Raw genomic sequence first — 15,641 nt, forward strand, 5'->3', positions numbered from 1 at the left:
ATGCTTCACTTTAGGATACATTTCTACACAAGTGTTTCGAGCTAATTTAGCGTATTAACCAACAAATATATCTTTAATCTTGCACAATTGATAATACAGTATAAAATGAATGGGGAATTGTTAAGTATAATAAAAGTTATCGTTGTTTGACTGGCCAGATAATTGTTACCCTCGCTGAGACGCATTGACTCACAGAATGTGACGTCCAGCTAGATTTACCACGGATTAAAAAGGGCATCTGCCGTGAATGGCATAGCTGTGAAAGGGTTTCTCTGACGCAGTTACGGAATCGCTATCAAGAGATTTCGGATGCACAATTTTTATAAATCGGAGCTGCCAATGATCGTGTTTCTTGGCGCTCCTAACTTTTAAATGGTAAAGAAAGATACTTAAAACTAATTCGAAGAAATTATCTTCAAAAAAGTTATGGTGCATTGTATATATCTTCTAGGTAGTGAACCTAGTGGAGATACACTCTCAGCATTATGTCTTGTATAGAGTTATTATGATTATCTTATGATGTGGACTTTTGCGAATATTTTTTATTTGAGTGGGTGTTTGATATTAAAATTGTTAAACACATTTTTTTGTGGAAAAATTACTGTAATTGTATCAGATGATATTATGAGGGATTGATACAACATGCGTTGTTGTCATGTACAACAAACACTCTTATGGTATTACTCCTACTCCTTTATATTGAATGTAGATTGGGTGGATTACCTAATTGTATATCAGTGCCCACTCCCAGTTGCAAAAAACTCCAAAAGTGAATTCAACCCAGTTATTGTAATGATTTTTTTATGGATTTTCAAATGTAGATACCAAGCTAGTGAATTAGTTTCAACATGTATACTAATATCAGTGTACAAATATCTTCAGTAGATCCATTGAAGATGTTTTCAAATTTTACTCCACACAAGCAGACGCAGAGAGCAGTATTTAGCGGTATAAATGATTTACATGAGACTTATTATAGAAACAGTGGCTTTTTAAAGTTTTAAACTGTACCGTGACATCAGCTACTTTAACTGATACTGATAATTCCATAAACCTTGTATATTTTAGTACGAGTAGTCCTGTGTGTACTGTACAGTCTCTCATGGCTTGAGCTGGAACAGGGACGAGCTTGAGCAGGAAGTGTAGTTCAACAAACTGCGCATGTTCACTCAAAGCCTCTCGCTATGTAAGGATGACACCGACTGCGATCTAAACGGTAAGGCCAGTCCATCGCATTTCAACCTCTCTAATGTAACGGTTAAACATGACTGCGCAGCGGAGAACTTCGTCGGGACGTCGACTAGAGGTGTTGGCGGCTCGAGTGGCAGCGGCAGCCCCCTCGAATGGCGGAGGAACGTCTTGTCGTTTGTGTGTGTGCGTCCCGCCGCACGGGAGACGTCATGAGAACAGAACACCGCGGCGCGACGCCAGCGCGTCATTTATACAGTCCGCCCGTACGGCCAGCGAACGCTTCATGAATTAGCCGCGCTTGAGGGTGTTTGAGAGTGTGATGTTTGTTTGTAAACACGCACTTTCACCCACAAACAAACAAGCAGTGAAATGAAGGTGTGTGTTAGCATAGCACGTTAGCATCACAAACAGCAGATGAGTCTGAATGAATAGGCGCAACAAATGAAGAGCTAAAATGCTAACTGAATTAGCCACCGAAAGGCAACACCACGTATATAAGTGCAGTCGCTTAGAAACATTCACCATGGCAACCAAAACAGTTATCCCCACAATACGATAGGTACAATAATTATTGTTGCGACTGTTAAATCATAATAAATGCATGAGGGGTCTCTTTCAAACAGTGTACTACTTTTTTCATTTAGGTAAATACATGTTTGACAACAGGTGGTTCTTAATAACTCCAGTTACTAACTATGATATTTTGACGGAATCTGTTGTTACCATGGTAAACATAACTTTGTTACCCCGTGTTGTAGTACAGTCAAGATAACGTTATCACACTGTAAGTAAGTTACTTTGACGTGGTATGATGCTGTACGATGTTCATATTCATGTAACGTTACCGTGCCATCTACTTAAACGTAGCCTACTTCAAAGAATACCATGGTATTCGTTCAATCAAAACATGGCATTAATTTACCATGTAACTTACTTGTTATTTTATCTAACGTTAATAATAGCATTAGCAATGCAGTCGTTTCGTTTACCAGTCTTCATTTGACAGATGAGCAAAGCAATAATTTGATAGACTGACCTATATGTATATAATTTAAAGCACACTGTAACCTGACAACAGTAGAAATTATTTATGTAAAACATTGTTATTTAAGTTAAACCATACTTATTTTAAATGATATATTCTATAGTTTTATATATATATTTTTAATCTAAATAGTGAAATGCTTGGTCATGTAACAGTGACCTGAAGTCACTTTTCATCTCAGGCCATTTTAATAATGAATGGACCCCTGGTTTAGGTTTGGGTAACTCAACTGGGTTAAGTCTTGGAGTACAAATTATTTAAATGCACATTTTCCTTATTTAAATATCATGTGCTTAGACACTAGCTTGAAGATTTACCTTATCACATCCACTTTCATTTGTTCATACTGAATTAATGCTACAGATGAGGCCACTGATACTCTGTTGTTTATTACTGTCTGCAGGCTGAGTTACCATCATTGAGATACTGACACCTTTAGTGGGACTTCCAGTTAGGGAATGTGAAAGATTAAAAAGGGCATCTGCCGTGAATGGCATAGCTGTGAAAGGAATTCTCTGACACAGATACGGAATCACTATCAAGAGATTTCGGATGCACAATTTTTGAAACTTCAGGCTGCCATTGATCGATGTTCGTGGCGCCTTGATTTATTACTGTAAAGAAAAGAAAAACAAAGTATAAAAGCAATATACTTTGAGGTCCACGATGTTATAAGTTGAAATTTTCCATGTCAAGCCTATGTCACTATTGTTTATGTGTGAAGTTTTATGTGTTTATGTTGTTTAAAAGGTGGAGCACATAATAACATTTATATGATTTACTACATTTTTGCAATAACACAAAGAAATAATTTTTGCACAATAAGACCAGGACCATGGTTTATGAAAATTATATGGTCAATGTTGATTTTTAAATGTCGGACATATCAGGCAAAACATCTTCTGAAATTGAATCAGTAGTTTAATGGAATATCATGCATATTATTATTTTTATTATTATTATGCACACTACCGGTCAAAAGTTTGAAATAATTATGATTTCGAAAGAAGTCTGTCTAAGTCTTTGTGTTTGAAAGAAGTCTTATGGTCACAATGGCTGCATTATTCGTTTAAAAATACAGCAAATACTGTTACATTGGGAAATATTACACTTTAAAATAACTGTTTTCTATTTTAATATATTTAAAAAATGTAATGTATTCATGTGATAGCAAAGCCGAATTTTCAGCAGCCATTACTTCAGTCTTCAGTGTCACATGATCCTTCAGAAATCATTCTAATATGTTAATTTGGTGCTCAATTACTATTATTGATATACTCAATTATTATAATAATAATCTTAATTATTCCAAACATTTGACCGGTGTAGATAAAATATTCACCAGGAATTTCATACTCCTCAGTGTTGAAGGAGAGCGCGGGCTATGGCAGAGACAGAAGTCACTGTGTCCGTGGAGGACATGGTGATGATGAAGAGCACAGAGGAAGAGGATGTGGAGCCTGACAACCAAAGCAAGACTCAAATGATCCTACAGCTGCAGCCCATCACAGCTGGGTAGGTGTGAGGATCCTAAACTAGACAGCTAGGTATATCAAAAGAGACACGCATATAATAATACTTTACATCTGTCATATTGAACAAATGACTCTTTAAAAGGACCGAAACGACTTAATTCTTGGGGGTTAACAGGTGGAGATTGATGTTATAGATGTTTTATGTTTGTAGGCTTGGAGATGAAAGCAGTGAGACAGATGCTGCAGTTGTGGCAGTGGAGACACAAGGTAACCCTTTCCCAAAACTTTGCTTTATGACAGTGGGCTTTGCACAGCCAAGCACCACTCATATGTTCTTCATTTAATGTAGTCCTGTAGTCAATAATTCACATCATAATTATTAGACTGTAATCTGTCTGTAGTTTCCTGTAAACGCGTCTTAGCTGTAAAAATGTGTACGGTCTGTCTGCTCAAATTTATCAGCTCTCTCCAAGCAGCGGATTATGCTTCAGTTTCTGTCACTAAATACACCTTATGCAGTTTTCCCACAATACTGTTGTGTGTGTGTTATGTTCAGATGAGGCATCTGCTGAAGGAGAGGATTTGGAGCTCGGTTATCCCATTACATGCGGCGAGAGTAAAGCCATCCTTCTATTCAAGAAGTTTGTCTGCCCAGGAATCAATGTCAAATGTGTGAAGGTTGGTGTCATGTGTAGACCTCAATGCTGTACTGTAGATAACAGTTGCTAATGTGTTTAATCGAGCTTTCTCTGTTTCTCTGCAGTATGAGGATCAGTTGATCAGTCCAAAGCAGTTTGTGCACATGTCGGGTAAAGCCACTTTGAAGGACTGGAAGCGAGCGATCCGGATGGGTGGGGTTATGCTCAGGTAAATAAGCATTCTGGGTCTCTTCAGGTCAGACCTCAGTGCCAGCTATCAGTGTTTGTAGTTTTTATCTGTCCCATTACAGCATTGGTAGCCTTTCATTATAGCATATAATATATTTAGAATTTTTTTTTTTCTGGTGCCAGTTTATATTGTGTCTTTCCCCCAGTTTCACAAACAAGGCTTAAGCCTAGTCCCAGTCTAAACTGCATGTTTGATATTTTTTAACTGAAAGCAACTTGCACTGACATATCTTAAAATATGTCAATGCCATTGTTTTGTTTCAAGAGACACACCAGTAATGTTTTTTTCTAAGGGATGCTTATAAGGGCTACTTAAATATCCTAATTTGAACTAAAGCCTAAGTCTGGCTTAATCTAACTGAAATACTAAATTACTCATTTGATAAAAGGCACTTGTTGTGTACATACATGTTTTTACATTGTACTCATATTTAAAACAAAACAAAAAACATCATGTAATTACAGCTGTAGTTAATTTCTATAGCTACATCTACAGTATAGTTACACTGTTGACCCTTTCCTTACACCTTAACCCACCCTTAAGGCCCCGATATACTCGTGGCAAAGTTCTTTATCGTTCTTCGAACGAAGTTCGAAATACGTGAGTAGCGATATACTGTTAGCGAATATCCAACGCCACCCACACTGCTGAGAGTGACGGTTAGATGAATATGTAAATGTGTGGTGTGCTTTCCTCTCAGTAACAAAATAAACACAACAAAATGGAGAAAACAGCAAGCATTTTAATAAAGCCTAAGAAAAACATCTGATCATAGCAACATGTTTATGTGGCAGTCAATAAAAGTCAGTAAGTCACGTCACGTTTATTTATATATCACTTTATACAATAGATTGCTTAAAATCAAGCAGCTTTACCGTATTAAACATGAAAAATAGTGTCAGTGTTTCGTTTTATCAGAAGTACTACTTAATTGTCTACTATAAAGCAGTTCTCCAGTGTGTTCATGTTTTCACTCAACCGACTGAACAGGCCAAATGAACCAGAAAAGATTTTCACGAGAAAGAAGGCGGAGCCTCCGCTGCCTACCTATTACGTAATCACCACTGACCAATGGTAATACAAAGCTGTTTAGCAGCCGCTTTGGCAAGCCGTTTCGATCTCCCAAAACGAACTTTGTTTCGGCCTGATTTTGTTTGAAATTACGTCTCATCAGTTCGTTCTTCGATTTCACTTGGAAGTGTATCAAGGCCTTTAAACCTAACCAAATCACCACACCTGTCCCTAAACTTAGTGTTTTGCGATTCAACATGAACACAATACGTACAACAATGTTTTTGATGTAGGTGTGACCTTTTTTCCACAATTTGTAATGTTAGACACAATTTGTTTCTTCTTCAAATTCAGTCATCATTTATTTTTTCATGAGTTATGGCACTTTGCTGTGCTGTTTTAAAAGCTGTAGATTTACTCTGTTGAGTCCAATATACAGCCTTATTCTTCAAAAGCAACCTCATAAAACAATTCCCACCGAAATATGCCACTCAAACTGAAGATCAGATTGAAAATATCAGAGATCTTGTAAAAATTTACTTCAGCCACTCCAATGGTTTATAAAGGTATGATCACAATAGCTAAATTAGCATTAGCATAGCATGGACAATTCACATAACCAACTTAAACATGAGTGCAGTCTGTGTGTGGTACTTTTTTTCACCCTCACGCAAAACAATCACACATATTCCTATTGAAATGACTGGATATCGTCCTCTAACTTTTGATGAGCTCTGGTAAATGTGACTGTTCTGTTTGTGATTGTTCTGTTGGATCTGCAGAGCGGTAGGTGCTACACACAGACAGGAACACCACAAGCTTTGACAGCTTTTACTACATTTTACTCTTATCATTAGTTCTTCCAGATGGGTCACTGCCTAACATCTGAAACTCAGTTATATATTGAAATATTGAACTCATTCAAAAGATCAAGGAAAATTCCCCACTTTGACCCTTTCAGATAAAAAAATAAATAAAAATTATGTATTAGTCTTAACCTCTGAAAGTTCTGTGTGTGTGTCATGTAGGAAAATGATGGACTCGGGCCAGCTGGATTTCTATCAGCACAGCACTCTCTGTACAAACACCTGCCGCAGCACCAAGTTTGACCTGCTGATCAACAACACACGCTTCCCACCAGACGGCAGTGGGCTCAACACACCCACCACAGCTCAGGGTTAGAACACACACACACACACACACACACACACACACACACACACACACACACACACACACACACACACACACACACACACAATTAGTACCATCATTTTGACCCAACGGTTACTATTGCCAATTAAGTTCAAAAGTAAAAAACTAGTCAAAACAGGGCTGGGCGATAAACAATATCATACCGAGATTGCGATAAAATGTATGGCGATAACATTGATTAGCTCTGGACATTTTTACTCGATATGGATTCATCAAACAGCCTATCACAAAGCAGATATAAACGCAACAAGAGTTGTGTCAGTGCATGTTGGTAATAAGTGATTTCAGAATGTCTCTGTGTGAATGAACAGTCACAAACTCACACACATGTGACGCTCATGGTGTTTTCATCGTCTGCCGTCTGTATAAATGAGGACATGAATACACAAAAAAGTCACTTCACAAACTTTTCATCGTTTCATTTGAGTAAAACTACCATCAAATACACAATGAAACTGAAACTAAAACTGACAAATCTTCACAACAAACCATCAAAATAAAAGTTTGGTAAACTTCAGGAAATTATGACAGAAATCTATCACTACTGTAGTCTATACTAAAATGTACTTAAAGTAATAATAATATTATTATTATTTCTAAGGAATATCATACAACCAAAATATTTTTTCATCTATGTTTTAAATGTATAAAGTTATTTATTGTTGCATCTTATTTGACAAACTTTTTTTTTGTGGTAAATTAATTGTTATATTTTCTTTTGATAACATTTTAAAAGCTCGATTGAATCGTTAAAGTGTATATGATGAATTTGTATCATAACACAGAATCCACTCCATGGGGGATTACATGGAAAACACAAAATTTAGGGAAAATATAAAGGATTTCATGGGGCCATAATTTAAAAGGTACTCTGTGGAGTTTAATTGTGAACAAACAAGTTGACATGTTTACATTCATTCTCAAGGTCTAACAAATATGTGGTAAGTATCGTGATAAATATCGATATCATATGATATGGAAAAAAAATATTGTGGTAATGTTTTTGGCCATATCGGCATATGATCAATGCATGTTTTCCACACAATTTTCAGTAAAATACATTTTCATTGTTTTCATTTACCACTATAACAATATTGTGTGTGTCCTGCAGGGCATGTTTCTGTGGGTAACGGATGTCAGATGGCCACAGTAGAAGAGAAGAAAGAAGACGTGATTGGTACTGTGGAGTGGAGCCCAGCCACCATAGAAGCCTCAGAGAAAAGGGATACAAATGACATCTCAGGTAAACACAGCAAATAAAACATTCAGGAAGTCAAGTAGTCAGTGCTTCCCATCAAACATCACTCATGAGTGCCATACATAAATTATGTTGGCATCCACAGGTGTAATAAATGCTATACTGTGTGTGTGACCTCTAGATGAGACGCTGAGTTTCTGGAGGGGTATTGCCGAGGTGGGGATGATGGGGGAGGTGGTGCCTAATATCCGCTCAGAGCTATTGGGTCTGCTGAGAGGAGTTCAGCTACGCACTGATCAGAGCTCTCTACAGGATGCAGGTCAGTATGTCAGAATATGATCCGTGCCAGGTTTGTCTAATCCTGTCCATGGATTCAGCTCAGCTCCAACCTTAATCAAACACACCTAACCACCTCATTAAGTACAAAAATGAACTCAAATGGCACAATATCAAACTCTGCGGCTATACTATTGAAGAAAGTGGTCAACTTAGATCACCTTTGCATTCATAAGTTCACATTATAGCCTTGCCATTATTGATTCTCTGTAAGAGTTGTATAACTGTCAATTGCTGTTTACAGATACCACAAAAATGACCGTAAACTGAATCCTACCAGTCATAAAATTGTCTGTGACTTTCCTAAGCCAATTGTTTTTTATTGTGAACTCTGAAAATATCAAAATTGATGTTTCATGGCAAACATGTAGAAGATTAGCAGCCAGGCATTCAATTAATGAAGTTGTTTTTTCAGCAGGTAATTTATTGTAAGAGCCTAAGACTTTTTGCAAATATATATATATAGGGATGCACCGATATCACTTTTTCAGAACAAGTCTGGTACCGTTATTTTTTTTAGTACTTGCTGATACAGAGTACTAATACCTGTATTTTTATTGCCTTTTTAATTAAAAAAAATACTGGGCAGAGAAATTAAAAGAATATGAATCAAATTAGTTGGCTTAGCAAATAGATATTTCCATCAGTTATTTTCATGCGTAATTACGCCTGTTAAAATGCATTGTAGGAGCTACTGTTACTTTCATTGTTCATATTATTGCTCTATCATATTTCATATTTAATTTAATAGCACAGTGAATGTTTCGAGCTGCTCCAGCAGGGCTCAAGCAGTCAACCAGTCTTTTGTTGTTAGATTAACATTGAGGACAGACAGCAGTAGGTTTATAAAGCTGCTGTCACTTTAAGAGCTGCATGTATCCAATATACTGTTACACACGCATTTTCTTTTCAACGATTTACGTTCACTTAACTGACTGTTTCACAAGGATACTTGCCTATACAGGCATTTTGAAATACTTTTCTGTGAATTGGTCCGTTTAAGTGCAAAAAGACATGAAAAATAGCTCGATTTAATAGGCTAATATGCCTTTTTCTGGGCGCGTGCTTTGAATGTTTGCGTACAGAAAACTTGAAAACGTCTTGTCTGCGGTTTGCTATGTTGTCTGTGTTTCTTTGTCACAAGCACTGTCCTGTACACACTGCGTGGTATCGGTTGTTGGTATCGGAGCATTTTAACTAGTACACGAACGCAGTATCGATGCATCCTAATATATATTGAAATAAATAATATAATACATTTAAAAAATAATATAACCTTTATACTAGGACTGTCAATCAATTAAAAATCTTAAATTGAATTAATAAATGTAATTAACTTAATTTAAAGACAGGCTACACAAGATTAACCCCGTAAGTGTTTTTCTTTTTTGGGCATCTTGTAGCCTGTAGTTTAAATAGAGGATTAGATATCCATGAAAAACACATTTAGTATGTCAAGTTATTTGGTTGTGTTGTTATTCAGGTGCTGTGTTGTAAGTGGAATGTGGCTTAATATGTAGTTTGTGTTTTGTATGTGTGCATGAGATGTGATCAGCACATGGTTTGTCTTGCAGAGATTGCAGTTCTGAGCAACCTGGCACAAGTCTTTAACCTGCTAGACTCCATCAAACAAATTGTGAATGTTCGACGGCAAATGACGGACCCAGAGCAAACGCAGATGCTCCGAACACTGACAAGTGAGTGAAGTGACCAAAGGGAAGTAGGGACATTTTCACACTGGAACTTTTGGTGAACATGCTGAAACTGTGTTCCTATTAATTGTGATTGATGTAAAAGTGATTTCCTCCAAGAAATGTACGGAAAGTGTCGCAAATATTAAATCTCTATCGCATTTGAAAATAACACACCACCTACAATAGAGCTGCATGATTAATCGTTAATTCAAACACCCACGCAATCTCTTTCCAAAATGTCAATGATTCGATTGTGTCTAATAAACCTATGACAAAATCACACCAGAACATTCAAATCTGTGTTTGCACTGCCTTGCTGACCCAGAGAGTGCAATTGTCATGTATAGGTATGAAACAGCTTCACAAATGTGAAGTCTTTTCAACCACACATTATCATTATTTCTGTGTTATTAATATTTATATTATCACAGAAGTACTGGGATAAAAGTTTATAGTTTGGAGAAAAACACTGATGTCTACGGAAGCAATCAAAATAGATCAAATGACCGTGTGTTTACATCGTTACACCAGCAGGTGGACAAGTGACTGTTACATATTTATTTTTCATTGAATGATTCATTTAAGAGATTTGTTCAAAAATGCTGATTCATCCAGTAATTAAATAAGTGAAGTCTTTGTGAATGAGTGAGTCATTGAGTCAAAAATATTTTTTTAAATAACTAGTTTTGTTTAGTTTGTCTGTTCAGAATCGTGATCTATATTAAAAAAAAAAAAATCATGATTCTCAATTTATCCAGAATCGTGCAGCTCTAACCTACAGTAAACTCTACCCTAAACCTAACCGTTAGTAAACGAGAGATGAAAATGCCATTTGCTTCTACAAGTCTTTGAGCTCTTTTATCGAGCGTCGTACCTGGCCTGTACCAGGTGAGCTCCTGAACAAGTTCAGTGCATTAGAAAAGCCATACATTTGAGTATGGGGAGGCTGCAGACCTGGAGCCGGTAGATATAGGACCCAAACAGTTTTACGCCCCTGGCAGTTTTACGCCCCTGTTGTTCCTGATGCGTCCAGTAGGGGGAGACTGTACAGCGACACGAATTGAGGTATGTTTTAATCTTTTTTTAAATTAATTAATTAATTAATTTTGTATTGCAAATGAAAGGATACAGACATTAACAGTGAGAAGAGGAAAAAAAAAAAAAAAAAAACAAGGGGTGTATACGGACATCAAAAGAGATTGAATTAGGCTACACAAATCAATACAATATTACATTTTGTCAATAAAAAAATGAAAGGTTCTTTACAACAGACTCAAGGATATTATTTGTTTTAGAAACCTTTGAGTTTAAAGGTTTTGCCATTGGATGGTTCTGTCTTTATGCATATGAAACTTGCCCAGAATTTACCAAAAAGTTCAGGACGATCTGGCTTAAATTTATCTTACCACGTATGTAGGACACTGTTTTGTAGCTGTATGACGACCAATAGAGAATAGTACAGCAGATATTAAATCGAGGATCCATGTGATTACACGGTACTGTATGTCTAATGGTCTAAATATGGTTAATATCTAAATGTAACTTTATATAAATTCACAACATATTTCACTTAGTCTCCATATAAAAACATACGGTGAATAGGCCTATAACTGCAGTAGGTCATATCATTACTTGTCATAACACGTAGTTGATCCAACTATGTGTATTTTAAATTTTTCAATTCACAAAAACAAGTCTTCTGTAGGCTGAGTGAAGAGAGTGAACACCGACTGAATATCTGCATCTATTTTTCTATTTTAATCTGTGCAGATCTACACTGTAGCGTTTATATTTAAATGAACAAAAAACACAAAATTGTCAAGTCTATGGACGGGTTATTAATGTGTAAGCGTCGATTTAATGATGTTATTTCGCTGTATATCCTCCTACTGGACGCATCAGGAACAACAGGGGCGTAAAACTGCCAGGGGCGTAAAACTGTTTGGGTCCTATATCTACCGGCTCCAGGTCTGCAGCCTCCCCATATAGATACATTTGGAAGCTGGTTATGCAATGCAAACTTAAAGTCCCACTGTAGTCAATAATTTTACTCCTTAAAACTCATCTTTGATCACCAAAATGACATAAAAAAAAATGGTGTTAACTTGTAAATTTGGTCTTAAAGCATATTAAAAACACCACATAGACATAAACAACATTTAAAAGCTTGATTTTCACCACAGGGGGACTTAACCAAATTCTGAACCAAATTCTTTAATAACCGATAATCTACCTCTGTAATTGTAATTTGTGTGAAAATGGATAAATGGAAAATTTAATAGTTATTGGCATAATTTCATTTAGACTTTACGGGTTTTTTTAAAACTAAAACTTAATAGAATCTTTCTTCCATTAATTTTCTATTATTACTGTAAAGCTGCTTTGAAACATTCTGTATGGCAAAAAGCACTATATAAATGAAGGTGACTTGACTCTGCTTTGCATTATGCCAATAAGAGCACTTGTTACCCGTGCTAAAATCATTGTAACACATAGATTATTGATTTAAGTCTTTGAAAACAACAGTGTCTCTTGTGTTTTTTTTTAGTATTGGAACATCAGGTAGAAGAGCAGAAGAGGCAGCAGTCCCTCAGCTGGTCGTCTCAATCACAAGTCCTCAGCAGTCTGGTTCTCCCCTCCACCCCTCCAGCCAAACGCGCTCCCAAGCGTCCCCGCCTCCAGCGGCCCGCCTCTACCACCGTGCTCGGCACATCCATAGCCCAGCCTCTCACCCTCCAGCCCCAGCAATTCACTGTCATTTCCCCCATCACCCTTTCATCCATCGGCCAGTCGTTTACAGTGGCTGGCCTCAATCAGTCATCTAATACGGTCACCCTACATGCTCTACCCGCAGGCTCACAGCTCTTCACACGAATTGCTGGAGGTTCTGATGGAAAAACCGAAGCCATTGCCCTCCATCCTGCATCTGGGCTCACGTTGCTGGGCGCCACAGCCATGCAGGACCACGCACAGCTCGGGACAGTCATGAGCCCCGTCGAGCTCGTCCAAATGACGCAGAAGATGACTTCTGCAGGTGTAGCCCAAGACGGTCAGGTGGTCGCAGGTACGGTTGTGATGCAAGACGGCGTCGTCAGGGTCGTGCAAGAGGACGAGAACCAGGATAACACCACCTTGATTGAGATAGACCCGGCATCCAATGACCACAGCGTGAGCGTCATGGAACTGCAGCTTGAGGGAGACGAAGCGGGGGACGGTGCAACCGTAATGGAAGGAGGCGAGGAGGTGGTGCAAGGCGAAACCGAGGAGACAGGGGAGATACAGCTGGATGCCAATGGTCAGTTCCACAATTTGCCCATTGTAGTGGTAGAGGAAGAGACACAGGACGCCGGCAAAGCCAATTGAGACACCGACATGCTCACACAAACCGCCCTCAGAGACTGACGGACCGAATCAGACAGGGACGGGGATTGTGTCGCCCCAGGTGGAGTGTGCTTTTGCCCTTCCAGCAGTCTTGTTTTTTCATTACTTACTTCCTGCACAGCCAAGCTCAGCTCTTAAAGCCTGCCGTGTCACGTATTTGTAAAAGCAAATTCAGTATTCCTTTTTTTACACGTAAAAAGCAACAGTTTATGATGTTTTGTTAGAACACATTCAGTATTTGCTTTCTGTTTTTGAGTGTGGAAGTTAAGGCACTTATTTTTCCGTTTTCCTTTTGTTTTGGTGCCAAAATGTCACATAGTAGCCATGTCCAGATTTCAAGTTCATGACTCTCTGATCTGAAGGTGAAGACTGATATTTAAGACACTCCCATAATAATAATTTACACTGTCGGTGTCTCTGTGTGTTTTCTGACATCAGGGTAAATGGCACTAATGCAGAGTTCTTCAACCCTGCTCCTGGAGAACCACCGCCCTGCAAAGTTTATCTACAGCCTGCTTCAGCTTTTGCCTTTCATACGATCCTGAAGAGCTTGATTAGCGGGTTCAGGTGTGTTTGATTCAGGTTCGAGCAAAACTCTGCTGGACAGTGGGTCCCCAGGAGCAGGGTTGAATACCTCTGCCATATTGTTAGTGATATTTTAGCACAGTTGTTCTCAACTCTGGTCCTTGGCACCCACATCACTCCCTTATCTGCCAGACTGTGTTCAGTTCATGCAGCTCTCTGTTAATGATCTGATGATTTGAATTAGGTGTGTAAATAATGGAGACAAAAGAGCAGTGCTTTGGGTCCCAGGCTCAGAGTTGAGGACCCCATGCACTGTTAGCACATATAATGAAAGATGTGTTAAGAATGTTTTGTGAATGGATCATGTGTGTCCTTCACTGAAAATAAAATAGATATTCCTTTTCCTGCGAGTTATATTGTAAATGATTGTAGAATGCGGGATTGTGCATTTTAAATTCTGTTACAGAGTTATTTTTGAAACAAAAGTAGAAGCAAAAATACTAAATTTGGAGGTTTTTAAGTGCACTTTTGCAAAAACAAGTTAATTTATTAAATTTAAAGAAATAGTTAATGCACAATTTCTAATATTTAATCATCCTCATGTCGTTCTAAACTCAGACTTTCTGTAGACCACGAATGGAGATGTTTAGCAGAATGTTCACACTTATGCAGTTCACTCAAATTATTTTGCTGCTTGTTTAAATTAATTAAATTGAGGTAATATCAAAATTCTTGAATATTTTTTCTCCAATTTAATTCATTACACACAATCAACTTAAATTTGTAAAACAGAAGTTTATATAATTGATTTGTCTTGTGTAATTTATACCATTTACTAAATCTGGCCAGGGGATTTTTAGTTCACAGCATGCTTTATATGGGACTTGAGGAGAGTGAATGTTTTTTCTTTTGGTTTGTTTTTGTGAGATGAGATTAGAAGAGGATATAAGGTCAGTAAGGTATATATTTTTAAAGAAATTAATTTGTACTCAGCAAGGATGTATTCAAGTGAGCAAGAAACAGTAAAAGCATTTATAATGTTAAAAAGGATTTCTAATGAAAAAAGTGCCCCCCCCCCCCAATTAAAAAAAATAAATAAATTATAATAAAATAAATTATAATAAAACAAAAACAAAATATAAATAAAATACCTAGCAGAAAAAATAATCAAAACATTTTTGAGCATCAAATCTGCATATTAGAAGGATTTCTAAAGGATGAGACACTGCAGACTGGGGTAATAGATATTGTCAACACTGAATATATTTCTATTTTAATATTTTGAAATACAAACAGTTATTTCAAATTGTAATAATATTCAACAGTTTGAATTTTACTGGATTTTTTATCAAATAATTTAAGCTAGTTTGGCATGTGTAACTTTTCCTCTGTTCAGTTGGGTTTGTTTTGTACATGGTTTTTGAGTTTACTGTTTTGTTTCATGGCGCTGTCTGTTTTATTGTAAGAGCTATTGTGTTCCGTCTTATCATGAATTTCGGTCTTACACTCCAAAACAGAAAAAAAAGCATAATAAAATTTAAAAGTATTTTTGTACAATAAAAACAGTAGTTGCCAGAACTTACATTTACAGTAAAAAGTGTTATTTCATTAACTGATATAGCCTAATGTTAATATATACCAATCTACTAAAGTACTAAAATCTGTTTTGTACCTTTAATACA

The 15,641-nt window shown here is 37.1% G+C and overlaps 1 protein-coding gene across 4 annotated transcripts; it reads left to right on the top strand.

Moving 5' to 3' along the window:
- The first annotated feature begins 243 nt into the window (after positions 1–243).
- On the top strand, positions 244–15,033 carry gmeb1 (glucocorticoid modulatory element binding protein 1). 4 transcript variants are annotated; one of them, XR_013795025.1, is made up of 11 exons: positions 1,091–1,216; positions 3,600–3,751; positions 3,923–3,978; positions 4,268–4,389; positions 4,475–4,578; positions 6,639–6,787; positions 7,937–8,068; positions 8,205–8,342; positions 9,934–10,056; positions 12,602–13,893; positions 14,059–14,684. XR_013795025.1 is itself a non-coding variant. In XM_079590422.1 (10 exons), exons 2-10 carry the CDS (start codon positions 3,621–3,623, stop codon positions 13,414–13,416), a joined length of 1,770 nt encoding a protein of 589 aa, XP_079446548.1. In that variant the 5' UTR covers positions 244–375; positions 3,600–3,620; the 3' UTR covers positions 13,417–15,033. The 4 variants fall into 4 exon arrangements, 3 of the variants coding, with proteins under 3 accessions (XP_079446548.1, XP_079446546.1, XP_079446547.1); XM_079590422.1 differs by lacking the exon at positions 1,091–1,216 and adding an exon at positions 244–375 and having other exon boundaries at positions 12,602–15,033; XM_079590420.1 differs by having other exon boundaries at positions 12,602–15,033.
- The last annotated feature ends 608 nt before the right edge of the window (positions 15,034–15,641 follow it).

The sequence above is a fragment of the Phoxinus phoxinus genome (assembly GCF_949152265.1).
Source record: "Phoxinus phoxinus genome assembly, chromosome: 19".
Lineage (NCBI taxonomy): Eukaryota > Metazoa > Chordata > Actinopteri > Cypriniformes > Leuciscidae > Phoxinus > Phoxinus phoxinus.